At 58.1% G+C, this 16,347-nt stretch overlaps 1 protein-coding gene across 1 annotated transcript; it reads right to left on the bottom strand.

The window, feature by feature from the left end:
- Window positions 1-18: 18 nt before the first annotated feature.
- Window positions 19-16,088, bottom strand: FHOD1 (formin homology 2 domain containing 1). Its single transcript, XM_029239834.1, has 22 exons — window positions 15,834-16,088; window positions 7,962-8,068; window positions 7,521-7,585; window positions 7,124-7,191; window positions 6,941-7,046; window positions 6,770-6,864; window positions 6,390-6,501; window positions 6,210-6,304; window positions 5,957-6,100; window positions 5,692-5,825; window positions 5,392-5,610; window positions 3,818-3,933; window positions 3,138-3,730; window positions 2,648-2,803; window positions 2,259-2,441; window positions 2,054-2,173; window positions 1,809-1,970; window positions 1,227-1,417; window positions 940-1,132; window positions 693-858; window positions 418-618; window positions 19-344 (listed from the first exon to the last, which is right to left on the bottom strand). The coding sequence occupies exons 1-22, from the start codon at window positions 16,032-16,034 to the stop codon at window positions 262-264; spliced, it is 3,510 nt and encodes a 1,169-aa protein (XP_029095667.1). The 5' UTR covers window positions 16,035-16,088; the 3' UTR covers window positions 19-261.
- Window positions 16,089-16,347: the final 259 nt, after the last annotated feature.

Raw genomic sequence — 16,347 nt, 5'->3', positions numbered from 1 at the left:
AAAGGCTCTTGGATTGGCTAGGAAAACTTTATTATGCTCCACGTGTCCAGGGAGCTCATACATGCACACGCACACTCACACAGGCACGCACAGCTAATACTGCTCACGGCACTGGCCACGGGCCATTCTCTCTTCTGAGAATGCAGCCACTGGCCCTCGAGTTGAGAAGAGGCCCAGAATTGTGCTGTGGTCCCTCCTCACCATAGTCTCCTGCACTGCAGGCTGGGGCCCAGATAGATAGGTGTTGTGGAGGCAGCACCTTCACACTTCCAGGCCAGGACCCTTGCTCAGTCCTAGCGCCTGTACCAGGTCCTCTCCGAGCCCGCTCTTCAACGTCCGTCTCACTGCAAGGACAGAGCAGGGTTGGAGGGGGTTGATGGAGTTAAGGTGGGCAGTGGGTGTGTGGGGAATACTCACAAGACTTGCGGTTGCCACGGGAACGCTTGCGTTCCCGAGCAGCTGAGGCACGAGGACTGCTCTTGGTCACTGACTGCACCAGCAGGTCCATGATCTCATCTGAAGTGTCACTGGGTAAACTGGAGCCTGGAGGTTCTTCTGGGGGTACAGTGCAGGGCCCCACTGTTGTGGGCATGACTGGGGAGCTGCTCTGGACCATGCCTGAGGGAGCCAGATAGGGAGGTGAGGCCAAAGCGGCCCCAGAGCCCACTGCCCCCAGCGGCCGTAGGTCCCACCTCTGCTGCGGCGGCCATGTGTGGTGTCCTCAGGCTTGCTGGCCAGCAGACTCTTCATGCTGGCATGACTGTCGGCATCACCCTCTCCTGGCCCACTGCTCACAGCCACTGGGATAGATGGGTTGCTGGGGGTTTCCCCAGCTGCCACACCTGAGAACTTCTCTGTCTGGAGAGAGGAAAGGGGTGGGTTGGGAGTAGAGGAAGAAAACCATGGGGGTGGCAGTCAAGACCCGGAAGGGACACCCACCTCGGTGATCATGCGTCCCCGGGTCTTGTTGCGCTCACGGTACGTGGCCCGCTTCTGCTGCTGCTGCAGCACCCGGTCCCGGCAAGTCCGATACTCCAGTGCGAACTCCCGCAGCGTGTGGCAGAACTGCATGATGCGCGCCTCACGGGCTGCCTCCGCTGTGTATCCCAGGTACAGCAGGAAGGCGTGGAACCTAGCCAGGTTGGGGTGGGGAGGAGTGGTGAGTCCTGCTTGGGGTTTGAGGGATGGTGGTGGCAGTCCTACCTCTCTCTGGCCCACGCCCCCACCTGTTGCAGACACGGCGGTGCACGACCCTCAGCATGGCAACACGGCGGGTACAGTGGGCCAGGAAGTGGGTGAGGCGGGCACGCAGGGCTGGAGCCAGCTCGTGCTTGGACAAGCTCCGCAGGCTCTCTTCGGCTGCCCGGCTCCGGCGCTCCAGCTGCCCCAGGTTCTCAGTCAGCTGCTCAAAGTCCACCTGGAAAAGCAGGGAGTACACATGCTGTCCCCCCACAGAAAGACACCACCTGAGCTGCCTCCGTGCTGGGATGACTAGCCTGGGCCCTGAGGACACAGCCGAGATCCGGCCCCTGCCCTCCAAAAGCTCACAGTCTGATGCAAGAGACAGACAAGTCCATTTGATGCAGTGGAGAACGGAGAAGGTTTCTTGGGATAAGTGGCAGCTAAACAGACCTAAAGACAGAGTAGGTGTAGCCATACCAATAGAAGAAAGAGTTTCTGCTAGAGGACACAGCCCACGTGCATGCCTGTAGCCTAAGCAAGCCCTGGCCCAGCAGCCCACTTAGGGAGAGAAGCAGTGCTCCCTCATGCCACGGCCAGTCTTAGCCAAGCCTCTGGCAGGTGCTGACCTTGGCACAGCGGATCAGGGCAGGAATTTCTGAGTAGAGGTCAGAGGAATCAGGCCGGGTCTGGAGCACCAGGGAGCAGAGATGATGCAGCAGTGACTGTCGGCGCACCGTGTCTTTCACCTCTGACACCTTCTCCAGGTAGCTCAGCTCAAAGCCGCTGCTCTGAAAGGACCCCGTCTGAGCCTGAGCCTGAGGCTGGCTGGCTCCAGAGCCCCGGGCCCCGACCTCATGTGCTCTCAGCTCACCTGGGAGCCGTTGAGGAAGTTGCCCACAGCCAGCAGGGTGGCCAGGATGCAGTGGAAGGTGGCATTTTGCACCAGCTGTTGCATGCCCACTTTCAGGTCAAACAGTGGCTCTGCAATTTCCTGGTGTGGGAGACCAGGGACTCAGACTACGTGGTCATCATGCTCACCTGTCCCCACTGCCTGTCCCATCCCATGACCCAGGTACCCGCTCCATGCTGTCATAATCCAGCTTGAAGGCCCATAGTTGTAGGCGGGCAGCCAAGCCCCTGATGGAAGCGAGAGTCATCAGGAAGTTCTCGGCTGGGCCCAGGGGTATGTCAGGATTGGCCAGCTGGGCCTCCTCGATCTTCTGCCGCTCCTCCTCTGTGGGCATCATGGTCAGTAGCTTCTGAGAATGCACCCACCGGCCCACATAGGCCACTCAGTGCTGGCCTGAGGCCTCAGGTATTGGTCTTGACTCCTCCCTAGGTCATCTGGGGCAGCCCCAGAATCTGGGGAAATGCCAAGCCCATGCCCACCACTGGAGGGACAGGAAATGCCCACTGACCAAAGGAGAGGGCTGGACTTGCTGCACCCTTAGCTGGGTATCCCTACCTCAATGCCATCCTTGCTGACAGCAAACTCATCAAAGTTGAGCAGGGCAGCCTTAATGACGTGCACAGGTGGCAGCGTGGTTAGGCCGATGTTGATGGCGTTGCTGCGCTTGGGGTCCAGCACGGTGGTCACTGTGCGGCGGCCCTCACCAGCTTTCTTTGAAATTGGGGGAAGGGCAGTGTAAGATTGGGAAAGGGTCTAGCTGGGGCAACAATCTAAGAGGGCACACTAAGGCCCCACTCTGAATGGCTAAATGGTGGGATTACCCCACAACCAGGGATCTGGGATGTGTAAGGCCTTGGGATGGGCTTAGACGCCAGTTAGGGTTGGGTTGAATCCTTATTGAAGGACCTCAGACAAGTCGCTACTCCTTTCTTTGCCTCGGTTTCCCCATGTGGGAAATGAGTGGCAGCCCCAGCAGTTCAGACGCTTGAGCTCTGACTGCCTCCCCTCTCCCCTAGGGTTACCTTGCAGACGAGGGCACGTTTACCTTGGAAGGCAGCACGTCCTTGGCACGGGACTCGAACAGGTGTTCTAGCCGGGCTGTATCCACCGAGACAGGCTCTAGTGAGGCCCACAGGGTGGGGCAGGGCCCAAAGCGGCTGCCAGAGCCTCCATGGACCCCAGCCAGCTTTAGCTCCCGCCAGAAGAGTTTTACTGTCTTCCTCTTGGTGGGAAGGGCTAGGCCATCAGGTGCTGAGGGGGGAAGAGCGGCAGCTGGGGGTGGTGGTGGGAAGGAGCTTTTGATGGGTGGGGGTGGTGGTGGCGGAGGAGGTGGGGGGCCTCCCGGGAGCGGGGGTGGCGGGGGCGGGACCCCTTTCCCCGCCTCCACAGACTCCGTGTTCAGCACGTCCTGGTCTTCATCCTCCCCCAGGTCTGAGAAGTCCAGGTCCCCAATGCAGAGGCTGGGTATGCTGGTAGGGAGCTCCCGGATGGGCTCAGCCTTGGGGCTTGGTGAGGCCAATGGCTCCTTGGGCTCTGGCTCGAGGCTGTGCCGAGTACGGAGCAGGATTTGAGGGGCAGCGCTCTGGGGTGTTCCGGGTACAGGGGCTGGTTCTGGGGAGCCCCGTAATTCTTGGGTGTCTAGAAAAAGGGAAACAGCCGTCAGTGTCACGTCCTCTGTGGAGCAACAGGGCAACATGGGTGGATCCTGCCCACCCACCTGCTCACCTGGGTGTCCATCGATATCATCGGGCATGGCTCCAGCCAATGTCTCTGCCTGGCCCTGGGCCAGCGCAGCCTGCTTTTCTGTTTCTGCTGCTGCTACATTCTCCAGGAACCGGGCTCTGGGGGGAGGGACTTGTCAGTGAGGGTGTCTGACACACCCCAGCCCAGGGTGGTGCACATGCCTTGCTGGGCCCCTGGGCACTGCCCCTAACTGCAGGCACACACAGACACACAGGGAACAGTCCATGCGCTGAGCAGACCCGGGACCTGCCCCCCCCCCCACCCCAAGGCCAGCCCCTGTTCAGTCTTCCACATCTGGGGAGGGTCACTACCAACCCAGTATTCCCAGTTCAACATACGGGGAAAAGTTCTACTTAACATCTAACTTGCAACCTTGCTGCTGTTCATGTTCACTGTTCTGATTCTAGACAAGGACCCTTAGAGCAGGGGGAGGGGATACCTGTCCCAATGGGCACACCAGGCTGTCCCTCCCTTGGCATGTCTAGCAGCTTCTGAGAGCTATGGCCTATGCCCAGAAAAGGGCCTGGTAAACGAAAGGCACTCAGTTTATGTTGAAGTCATAAAGGTGATCCCATCTCTTTTTTGGTCCCTCCAGCCTCTGTCGGCACTCAGTCTCTGTCCTTCCCTTAGATGGAGGCTGCTCCTCCACCTCCGCACCACACAGCACTCTAGATCCCCTCCCAGCCCTAATCCTGGGTTTAGGACACAGGAGAATGGGCTCCGGGTTGGGAGTCCACATCCTCATCACTGATCAAAGCTGTTAAGGTGTCAACTGTTAAAGCACTGGGACCTCTATGACCCCGGTGAACTGTTTCCTAGTGCTTAGTCCTTGGGTAACTGAGGACACATAAGTCTGGGAGAGTCCCCCAGCTCTGGCTGCATCAGGCACATGGGACCCCTGCTGGGGGAAGCAATGCTGAAGCCCTGAGCACATGGCAGGCCTGGCAGGCTGGCCTCTGTACTTACTCCAGCCTGGCCTGCCCAGTAGGGAACTGGGGGACAGATGGGCTCTCACGGGCCCTGGGTAGGGGGGAATGAGAGGAAAAAATGGTAATTGTGGTACGTGCTTCACCCCAGAGCCCAGTTGCTCACACCCACACAGAGCTGGGCAGTGATATCAGGGGTTCCTTCCCAGCCACAGTGGGAAGAGGAGGGAGAGGGGGAGGCATGATGTGAGGAAACTGGAAGTGGAGGGGAGAGACTGACATGACACAGGACAGGGTGCAGTAAAAGACAAAGAACAAAACAGGAGAGTCAGACAGTGACAGAGAAAGACAGAAGGGGGTAGAGAGACAGATGACATTGACAAAACAGGCAGAATGCCAGAAAGAAGAGAAGCCGCAGGAGGAGGAGGTCCAGTCAGAGCCGAACCCCAGCCCCCAGCAGTCACTTACCAAACAGGAGCAGTTTGGTGAAGTCTGGAAAGAAAGAGAAAGAAAGCACGCGTTTGGGCAGAGAAGTTTGGGCAGAGGAGGACGGAGGGCCCGTGGAGGAGCGCAGAGTGGAGGGACAGTTGGAGGAAAGACTCCCGGGACAGGCTCTATCTCCCTACTTACTTGTAGATGCTCCTCTCGCAGGAACTGTTGGGTGGGGGCGTCACGGAGATGGTAGGAAAGAGGCTCAAGGTGGTATGGAGGCCAGAGACAGGGCCCACGGCGCTGGAGGCGGGGCCTGTAGGTGGGGCGGGGCCTACGAGGCTGGAGGTGGGGCCGGTCGGCAGGGCAGGGCTGGCGGAGGAGGAGGTGGAGACTACTGGTGAGGCGGGGCCTGTGGAGCTAGAGATGTGGCCTGTCAGGAGGCAGGGCTCCTCCTGGCGGTTCCACCCCTCCGCCTCTGCCAAGGCAGTTCGTTCTTACCCAGGCTCCGGGGAGCGCACTTCTAGAGATCGGCGGATCCTCTTGCCTTCCTCTGAGGAAGGCTTTCGGCGGGTGATGCGCCGCCCACCTGTGACGGCTTCTTCCATGTCCCCATCCTCCAACCGCAGGGCGCTCTAGGAGAGTTGAGCCCAGATGGGAGCGACTGAGGCCCAAGTAGGTGGGGTGGGGCACTGGAGAACGGCCTCCCTCCCTCCCCTCCTCTCTCCTGCCTTCGGGCCCTGACAGCCCAGCCCGCCCAGCCCACCTCATAGAGCATAAGCTGGGCGCGCAGGTCGACGTCAGTGCCCGCGGTGCCCAAGTGGCGCTGGACCAGTGCCTCCATGCCCTGCTGCTCCAGTGCATCCGTCACGTCGTAGAAGGAGTCCTGATCCGGGAGCGCTGCCAGAGTCTGGAGGGTGGGGATAGGACGGCAAGGCTAAAGCTGATGGAGAGCAGAAGTCAAGAGCCTGAGGGGCCCAGAATGGCACCTGGCTCCCCCTTTGCTCCCCCTATCCCACCTTGTTGATGAGGGTGACGGTGTACACCAGCAACTCGGGGTCAGCGCCATTCTTCTCCTCCAGGATGGACACCAAATTGGCCCATGGAAGAGCACCTGTCACCCAGATAGGGAGCAGTCATATGGGAACAAGTAGGAGAGAGGGCCCTGAGCAATGGAGGAGGGAGGGACAGTTTCTGACCCGTGGTGCTGGCCACAGAGTTGACTGCACGGATGAACAGTGGTGCGTTGCTCTCAGAGTACTCCACAAACACCAGCAGCAGCTTCAGGGCTGTCTTCACCACCAAGCGGGACTGGGGGGAAGGGGTCACCATACATGAGTGGGGCTTGGGCCAGACCTGTGCTGGCTCCTGGTGGGGAGGGGGAAGGGCTCCTGGGGCTGGACCCAGAGAGGAGAGTCTAGGCAGAAAGAGCCATCTCTAGGCCCAGGTACTGAAGTGACTTTGAGGCTTAGAGGGGCCACAGACCCCCTCCATTCGAGACCACTTTGCAGAAGAGGAAACTGAGGCCCAGAGAGAGGCAGTGGGAAAAGGGTACATGGCTGGGTGGAGGGCCACTTACCAGGCTGGCACACAGTGTGTACAGCCACTGCACGGTCTCACTGTGGGCCACCACCCCCAGCATCCCATCCACAAAAAGCATCAGCTGGCCTAGTGCTGGGGACACAGGGACAAGAAAAGGTCAGTAAGGGGTCACTGAAGGCAGGGGTCATGGGGGAGGGGTGAGGCTGACCTCGGAGGATGTAGCTCTGGTAGTTGTGGTCGGCAGCAGCGCCCACATGGATTAGGCAACTCAGCCCCTCTGAGTGCACGAATTCAGGCACCAGGTCCTTGTCCTCCTGCGGGCACCATGGGGGAGTTTAGTGGGGGGAGGTTCAGCCTGGATGCTCACCCCCAGCCCACCTCTGGGCCTCACCTGGAAGATCTGCTTTAGTGAGAAGAGGGAGCGGCGGAGCTCAGGGCCACTGGAGCCATACAACTTTTCTGCAAGAGGTAGGTGGGCATGGAAACCTCAAGGGGACACACCACAAGCCCCCCACCCCCTTCTACTGGGACGCAACCACAACCCCCCATCAAAGAATCTTCTAGTACTCTTGAACCCCCCACCTCCTCCTCCACTCCCTGACTCTGGGCAAGCCCGACCGCAGTCTAGCAGCTGCCCTGGAAGAAGAGGTCAGGATAGGAATGGGAGGAGTCGCACATCCCATCTCCCATCTACTCTGTCTGCTGTCCAGCACAGGCCTGAAAGAAACGGAGACAACCGGGGCTGGGGGGAGGGGAGGCACTCGACGCTGATATCCTCACACACTCACCTAAGATGGCATTGACTCTCAGAGAAAGCTGGGTCCGCAGGATCAGAGTAGGCTTCCGCCCTTTGCTGGAATCAAGTAGCCCAGTCAGCAGCTCCCAGCCCATTCCTCAGGGTCTCTCCACCCACACCAAGGCAGCCAAAACCTGGCCACAGCTCCTTTCTCCCCAGATGCTTCTCCAAGCCAAAGGGTTGTCCAGATAGGAGGGTTTGAAGAACACAGGCATCTCAGGTATGTAGGAGAGCCCCCACCCCGGTCCCAGGCAGCAGGTAACACTGGCCAGGCCTTGGGATTCCCCTGGCACAGTTCCCTGGGGTGGTAGGAGGAGACCCACAGCCCTGGCTAGAGATCAAGTGTCTTGGCTGCTGACACCTGAGCCAGCCCCTCCAGCATGGGGGCAAGGGTGGGAGCCAGCCTAGCCTTCCTGGCCCCATCAGCTCTGACCTGATCTCTTCAAAAAAACCCTCCAGCATCTCCCGTTGCTCTTCTAGGGACAGCTCAGGGTCCAGGTAGTATCCAGACGGAGACACTTGCAGGGCACAGTCCTCTAGCTGGGGGCAAAGGGAACAGCTGTCAGGGCTGGGGAAAAGGTGGCAGGAGTACGTAATGGAGACCCCATGACCTCCTACCTCCCACTCAGGGTGCTGGCAGAGGCACACCACAAGGGCCTGCAGTGTACAGCCATGCATTCCTTCAGCAGTCATTTCTCATGGGCCTACTATGTGCAAAGCTCATGTGGCTCAAAGAGCTTTTCTCCTGCCTCATACCTACCCATTCTTTAGGTTTCAGATTAGATAATGCTTTTTTTTTTTTTTTTTTGCCACACCATGCGGGCTTGTGGGATCTTAGTTCCCTGACCAGGGATAGAACCCGCGCCCTTGGCAGTGAAAGCGTGGAGTCCTAACCACTGGACCGCCAGGGAATTCCCAGATAATGCTTTTTTGGAAAGCCTTCCCGGACTCCTCTAGCCAATGCTATGCAAATCCCTCCAGCCCTTGTGTGTACCCTCCTCCTCTGAGGCCTTCCACACATCCTAGACACTAGTCTCCTTCCCCACTAACTGTGTGTTCTCTGGGTTCAGGCACCATGTCTGTCTTGTCCATGCAATGTCTGCAGAGCCTATCACAGCACTTAGCACAAAGCAAGTGCTCCCTAAATGGTTGTTGAGCTACTGAACATGAATGAGGAAGGGGAATGGAGAGAAAATAGGAGGAAGTTCCTGCTTTCAAGGAAGTTCGCAGCTGTGAACATTCAACACCCAGGGAGAAAGTGTTAAGAATGCTGGGAGGTGCAAACCCAGCTGAGAGGGGGGGACGTGTGTCTCCCCGAGTTAAGATAGTGAGGAGAAGGGCTCCCAGTCCCTCCAAGCCTGAGGGTCTTTGCCCTGCCCCAAGTGGGCTACAGTCACCATGGTCCTAGCTGGACCTCAGAGACCTCCAAGAGGCCTATTAAACACCAGGTTTTAGGGTCTGACTCAGTCAGCCTACAGTGGGTCCCTGGAACCTGCACCGTAACAAGTCAGGTGCTCCACCCATGAGTCTGCTGCCCATGTCTCCCACCCCCCTGAGCTGGCTTCCCACCATCATCATCACCATCACCACCACCACCACCACCACCACCACCACCACCACCACCACCACCACCACCACCACCACCACCACCACCACCACCACCACCACCAGGATGACTCTTGGCCCCTTGAGAAGTGCCTGTAGAAAAGCCTAGTGAGGTGACTCTGGAGAGTCTGAGGGCAGCACCGTGCCACTCCCTGATGCCTACACCATGTAGCACAGTGCCAGTGTGCACGGCTCAGCAAAGTTCCCTTGACTTGAGTGGTGGTGCTTCTTGAGAGGCCCAGGGAAAGCCCACCTCTGGAGAGGCAGAGTGTCTTCTGGTCTCCATCTTACTGGGAAAGTCAACCCCAACATTTGTCCTGATGTTCTGTCAGCCCTGCCCTGCTCTGGACCCAGCCCAAGGACTTCCAGCTGCCCTTGGTCCCCTGGGGTTAAGGGAGTCCAGCTCCTGCCCCTACCCCTCCTCTGCTTAGTACCCCTGCTCATGCCTGAGAGCCTGAGTTCAGCCTGTAAGGCCCTTTGGTGACACCCACACCTCCCACTCCTTCCCACCCCCCCAGGCTCCTGCGTGGGACGTGGGACATAGGACAAACACTCCAGCCTGTTTTCTGTCCCACTTCCTGCTTGGCTGCCTGCCCTCCCTTGGGCAGGCCTGGCCTCTCTCCCCTCCCTGGGAGCAGAGTCATCTTCTCCAGGGCCTACTGGGAATGAGCCCTGAGATGGGGCAGCAAGGCCCCAGGGCTGGGGTCCTTTGTCCAGGGCCAGCTCAGCTGAGGGCAGCCCCACATTCCTCCTGACTCCTCTTCCCACATGGTGACTCAGCAGCCAACCACCGCCCACCCCCCCCAAGCCAGGCACAGTTACATCTCCTTCTGCCTTGGACTGGAGGACTCTGGGACCCTAGAGAAACATATTTCCCCCAAAGTCACAAACCCCCTCAGAGACCCCCCCAAATCACACACATATAGAATAGCTCATTCATTCAAATATTCACGAACCAGGCTGGTTTTAGGTGCTGAGGACATAGCAGGGAACAACATACTGCCTCTGCCTTCCCTGTCTTCCAACCCCGCTGGGGAGGCAGGCAGGTCTGACTCAGAAAAAGGCCACAAATAAATGTAGAAGCACAACTGCCACGGGTGCTAAGAAAGGGGAGGGGTGGGGTGCTGTAAAGGTAAACACTGGAGGAGTGAGCAGATTCCACCTGGGAGTGGCTTACACACCCAAGAATACAGTCAGGCAGGGTATATATATGCTACTGGCCACGCACAGGTGAGAAGCACACCCACAGAAAGCTCAGATCCAGCAAGCACTCTTCCCCTCCTGCACGCACAGTTGCAGGCTCTAATTCCAAGCGAGCTGAGCGTGGCCCTCGCCTTCCAGAATACCTGCATCCATTTGGGGCACGGTCCTGAAGACTGAATGCTCTACCACCCCCAGCTTCCTCACATGAGCCCCTTTCCCTCTGTGGTGGTAGCAGTGGCTCCCTAGCCACTTCACCTGTCTTATCCTGCCAGGGCCCCATTTCTGGGGAGGAGGTCCAGAGGTAACAGCCAGCCCAAAGCCTCCGGGACAATGCCCCCCACCCTTAACTGTCTGTCCCGGGTGGAGATGGAGCGGGGAGCAGGGTCAGGCAAGCTCCAAGGAGCGGAGACTTCCTGCCAGCTGGGTGTTGCTTGTCCCTCACACCACTGGCCCCTTCCTGAAGTCACCCTTTTTTAAAAAAATTTTTAAATTTTATTTTTTTTTTACAGCAGGTTCGTATTAGTTATCTATTTTATACATATTAGTGTATATATGTCAATCCCAATCTCCCAATTCATCCCATCACCACCACCCCCTGCCACTTTCCCCCCTTGGTGTCCATACATTTATTCTCTACATGTGTGTCTCAATTTCTGCCCTGCAAACTGGTTCATCTGTAGCATTTTTCTAGGTTCCACATGTATGCGTTAATATACGATATTTGTTTTTCTCTTTCTGACTTACTTCACTCTGTATGACAATCTCTAGACCCATCCTGGGGTCACCCTTCTGAGCGCTAAACCCCTGGGCCTTGTTTCTCACACCCTGGGACTGGGCCAGGCTGGCGTAAGCCCAAACCCTAGTCCCTGAGGACAGTACTTGGGGTCAGCACAGGGTCAGTGTAGGCCCACATGTTGGACTCCCTCCTGGCTCTTGTCTTCCACACTTCTCTGATGTTTGTCTTGGGGTGGAGTCTCTCCCTCATTCTTCCCAGGCTCAGCTCCTCGCTTCAGCCTCCAGCCCACTTTTCTCTATTTATTTGTTTATATTTATTGAGGTATAGCAGATTTACAATATTGTATAAGTTTCAGGCGTACAACATAGTGATCCACAATTTTTAAAGATTATACTTGGGAATTCCCTGGCGGTCCAGTGGTTAGGACTCCGCGCTTTCACCGCCTGGGCCCTGAGTTCTACCCCTGGTCGTCAGGGAACCGGGATTCCACAAGCTGCGCAGCATGGCCAAAAGAAAAAAAAAAATTATACTCCATTTAAAATTGTTATAAAATATTGGCTATATTCCTTGTGCTGTACAATATATCCTTGTAGCTTATTTATTTTATATATAGTAGCTTGTACCTCTTAATCTCCTACCCCTATCTTGCCCCAGCCCACTTTTCTCTTGATTCCTTGGGCTAGGCTTTTCTGGCAGCCCAAACCAACTTGTTACATATGGTTTTACAAGCTTAGGACACCATGTTGCCTACTACCCAATATTTTTCATAACAGTATAATCGAGTGAGAATGCCAGGGGCAAGGAAGATGGAGAAAAGTGCAGAATTACATGCTGAAGGACTCTTGTTTTAGGAAATAATTTGTTAACTACCTTTTTCTTCTCCTTTCCTAAAAATGTAAGAAGACCCTGTGTTCTGATGACCCTCCTTCCTTTTTTTTTTTTTTTTTTTTTTTTTTTTTTTTGCGGTACGCGGGCCTCTCACTGTTGTGGCCCCTCCCGTTGTGGAGCACAGGCTCCGGATGCGCAGGCTCAGCGGCCACGGCTCACGGGCCCAGCCGCTCCGCGGCATGTGGGATCTTCCCGGACCTGGGCACGAACCCGTGTCCCCTGCATCGGCAGGCGGACTCTCAACCACTGAGCCACCAGGGAAGCCCCCTCCTTCCCTTTTATCTTGGGTCTCCAACTGGACCTTGGCTTCCTGAATGAGATGACATGAATGGGTCTTGAGGAGGGAAGCCCACATTTGTTACGCCTCCTCTGTGTCACACACTGGGCTGCCTGGTTCCTTTGATTCTCCTGATAATCCTTTTACAGGTGAGGAAACCAAGGCTCAGAAATTCTGTGAATTTGTCCCAGGCTGAATGGAACCAGGGCTAACTGACCTAGATCTTGGGCCAATGGACTTTGGAAGTGCTCCAGGGAACCCTGCAGGGGAGGTGGAGTGAGGGCTGGAGACCGCCCCTCAGCTTTCTGAACTGTACAAATACCCCAAACTGGTCCTCTTAGTTCCAGCAAGGGAACACAAATGAACACACACACATCATACACATTGGGGTAACAGTGCGTACTTCTGCCAGGACTAAGTTCGGGTCCCTTACCAGGCTGCAACCCAGAATGAACAGACTGGACATGCTGGCCCCAGGGAAAGATGGGAGGAGACCATGACTCATGCCCACATCACAATCTTCTATAGTCTCCCAAAGAGACCTCCGCAACAAAAAAGGAAAGGGCTCAGTTCATCACCAGAGCACCCCATCTTACCCTTAAGAGTCTTCTGGGACCCCTCCAGTTGGTCCCTGTCCCAGAAGGTCAGGTTCACACTTTAGCCCCTTTGTCACAACTGCTCCTTAGGGATAAACTGAGGCTGGAGTAGGGATGGGCAAGGTCAGGAAACAAGTACCACCCCTGCTCCACTCTAACGTTTAGCAGCAGTTGGGGAAACAAAGTTGCTGGTAATGAACAGATTGCTAGGGCTATCTCTGCTGCTAGGAATAGGGGGCTCATCTGGCCTTTGCATGAGGGTCAGAGCAGTACCCAGGTCCCTCTGCCCAGAGCCCAGGGAGAAAGGAGTCTGTGCTATCCCAGAAGTGGCAGGGCCTTTGGATATCAGGGAGGGGCTCGTGAGGCAGGCCCAGAAGGGCAAAGGGGTAGCACGGGAGAGTGGGACAGGGTAGCAGGGAGGGTGGGACTGGGCAGCTCTGGGTAAAACAATGAGGCAGGGCCAGAGGGCCAGGTTCTCCCCTGGGGCAGGGGCAGGTCCCTGGGCTCTGGCACAGAGGGGAGACAGATATTCCTGAGTTCCCCTGGGGACACAACACATGACCCAAGGCACTGCCAGGACACCCCCTATCCCACCCCCCAGGGCCAGGAGATGAGTCAGAGGCTGTGGCCAGGAGCTTCCTCCTAGACTGGGAGGAAATGAGCAAGGCCTTTTCAGACCTGAGAGCTTTGAAACATTTAAAAAGGAAGCCCCCAGGGGAACTCTATAGGCAAGCCACAGCCCAGCGGGGTGTGTGTGGGTGGAGCCACAGAGGGAAAGTGGGCTGGGCCTCTGTACATTCCCAGGGAAGGGGCAGGGTATGGGGGGATGATGGGCGTCAGTGGCCAGAATGGGAGGCAGAGGTCATTTGGCTGTGAACTGTTCTCCTGCTGGATAACTGTGCAGAGGCTGAAACAGTGAGCACAGAACCCCTCCCTCTTATTTTGCTCTACAGCCTGGGATGGGGATGCCTGGGTTTCTGGGCCACCTCTCCCCTCTAGAGGGCTGTGGAGCAGGCCTGAGTCATGTCTGTGCCCCTGGGCCACCCACTTATAGGACTAGGGGAGGGACCAGCTGTTGACATTCCCTACAAGGAGGAGCCCTGCTCCCCCTCCCTCAGCTCTCTGATGTCCCTGTCCCTGCCCTACTCTCAGCCCTTCTTCCTCTGGCCTTCTATTCTGGGGCTGTGGTCACAGTTTATATTTGGGATGAGCACATCACAGTGCAGCTGACCATTCCTGGCAGAGCTGCCAGCCCCAGGGAGTCCTGGCTCCAAGCACAGTGGTAACCCAGTGTGCAGGCCCCCATAGTCTGCCTGTGGGGGATATGGCAGTCCTCAGGCACACCAGGTGGGAGTTCTGAAAGTGGGAAGACCAAGAAGGACCGAGTTGGGGGGTACTTAATGCATTATCGTAGCTCTCAGCTAGGAAGCAGAGAACAGAGGGCAGAGCCCTGGTTGAAGGGGTGGTGGTGATGGGTCCCTAAATGAGGGGGAGAGGCAAGGGGTAATTCTGATCCTTTTTCCTGTAGCTGACCTCCCAAACTTGCCCCTAATTGGGAAGAGGGGTGTTAGGGCTAAGTTCTGTCCTCGAGCCCGGGGTGGGAGGAATACTATGTTCTCTGTAGTGCTCCAGGCTTATTTCAGTACTAGGAGTTCCAGGAGCTTGGAGGCAGGAACCTGGCCTCAGTTCAGCACCCCTCTCTCCCCAGAGCCCATTGTGAATGGGAGGTGGCCTCTGGCTGGAGGTGCTCCTTTTAGGTCCACTTCAGTTTGCCCCTTTGAACAGGGCAGGACAAGAAGGGGTCGCGTCAAAACTCTGGAGAGGGCAATGTGCTGCTATCTTCAATCTTTGTCCTTGAAAGCCTGGGCGCCACTCCCCAGGCCAATAGCCTCAGCACTTCTCCAGCCCGCGCTCGGAGGCGGGGCAGGCCCGCAGCGCTAGGAATGTAAGCCGGGGGCCTGGCGCCTGGGGCACATTCCAGGGGAGACCCCAGGCCCGGGGGGCAAGTTTGCGCAACTCGGCGCCCAGCTAAGCCTGGGATCAGGGGAGGGCATCTCCACCAACTCTCTCTTCTCTTCCTCACCACTTGGTGCTGCCTGGCTGGCGGGGCACCCCGGGAGGTGATTGTGTGCCTCCCAGAGTTCTGGCCCGGAAACCGGGTGCCTGCGAGTGCGCCGGAAAAGGCTGCCTGCGGGGGACTGAGCGCAGCGAGCAGGAGGGGAGGTAGGGCGGGCCATCTGGAAGAGGGCCTCTCCCGGCACTGTGCACGAGTCGGTTCTGGGGTGCAGGCAAACGAGGGCAGGCCGGCGGTTTAAAATTAGCCCGGCCCGCTCCCTCCCTTCCAGCTTCCCGGCCGGCGGCGGCAGCTGTACGAGATGGTGGGGGCGGTGACTCAAAGGGCTCTTCCACCAGTGCAGCCTCCCGCGCTCGGGGTGTCCCGGGCCAGGCCGCTTCCCGGGAACTCCCCTCAGCCCGTGAAGACTCTTCTCCACCGGCACTCCCCAGCCGGGCCTCACCAGGCAGGGACAACACGCCGTCCGGCTGAACCCAATCCAACCTCCAGACACCTCCAGCGGCCCGCCCCGGGTCCGCCCTCCGCGTGGTCCCACCCCCACCTGACCTGAAGCAGGTGAAAGCTGTTCTATCCCCAGCTCCGTCTCCTAAGTCCGCTACCGCGCAAACACCCACGCCACCCTATCCAGAGCAGTTAACCAGGCCGACTGGCAGCGAGCGGACCCCGAGCGCCTCCCCAGGTGGGCCTCATTTCGGGGGCCAGCCTGGGTGCCGCAGAGTACAAGCTCCCATCCTCCCTCCTTCAGCTTCCCTCAACTTGAGAGGCGTTCCCCAACAAGCCGGGCAACGTGTACCTTGGGTCCCCAGTACAAAACTTTCCCGGAGGAGCGCACCCGCTCCAGCCTCTCCTCGAGGGGCTCCCAAAAGCTTTCATGGCGCTGACCCTGAACCCTCGGTCGCCCCCAACCTTTCTCCGGCTCCCCTTACCTTGAGCGGCGCCCCCAGCAGGTGGTGCAGCGCGGGTATCTGCGCGCTCAGGGGCAGCGCCCCGTCCAGGCTGCAGGTGGGGGCCCGGCGCGGCTCCGGGAAGTTGGCACATGCGAAAGGGTCGGTGTCCTCTAGGTACTGCACCCGCACGGTCACCACTGATACCGGCTCCCCGTCCCCGCGGTCTTCCTGGCCGGCCATGGCTCCGCCCGTGGCTCGCTCAGTGCGCCTCCGGGCGGGTCCCGGCCGCGCCGCGGCGTCTCCTCAACTAGCTCGCAGTCTGGGCGGGACCGAGCCGGACGCCGAAGCAGAGGGGCGGAGCCAGGCGGAGGCGGGGCGGAGGAAGGGGGTGGAGCCAATAGTAGTCTCCGGAGGCTAGGGGTGGGCAACCGCTGCCGGTGGCGGAGACTGCAGCCAGCCACTCAGAGGGCGTGATCATGGTCCTGTTAGTTCACTGGCTAGTCTGGGGGAAAACCCAAGCTCGCGCGCCCCTCACCCACTTCGAGAGCGCGCG

This window comes from Monodon monoceros, unplaced genomic scaffold (assembly GCF_005190385.1).
Source record: "Monodon monoceros isolate NGI ecotype Baffin Bay Population unplaced genomic scaffold, NGI_Narwhal_1 Super_Scaffold_10, whole genome shotgun sequence".
In the NCBI taxonomy this organism is placed as follows: domain Eukaryota; kingdom Metazoa; phylum Chordata; class Mammalia; order Artiodactyla; family Monodontidae; genus Monodon; species Monodon monoceros.
Note: the sequence above shows the minus strand (reverse complement) of the source record. Positions and strands in the feature narration are given on the sequence as shown.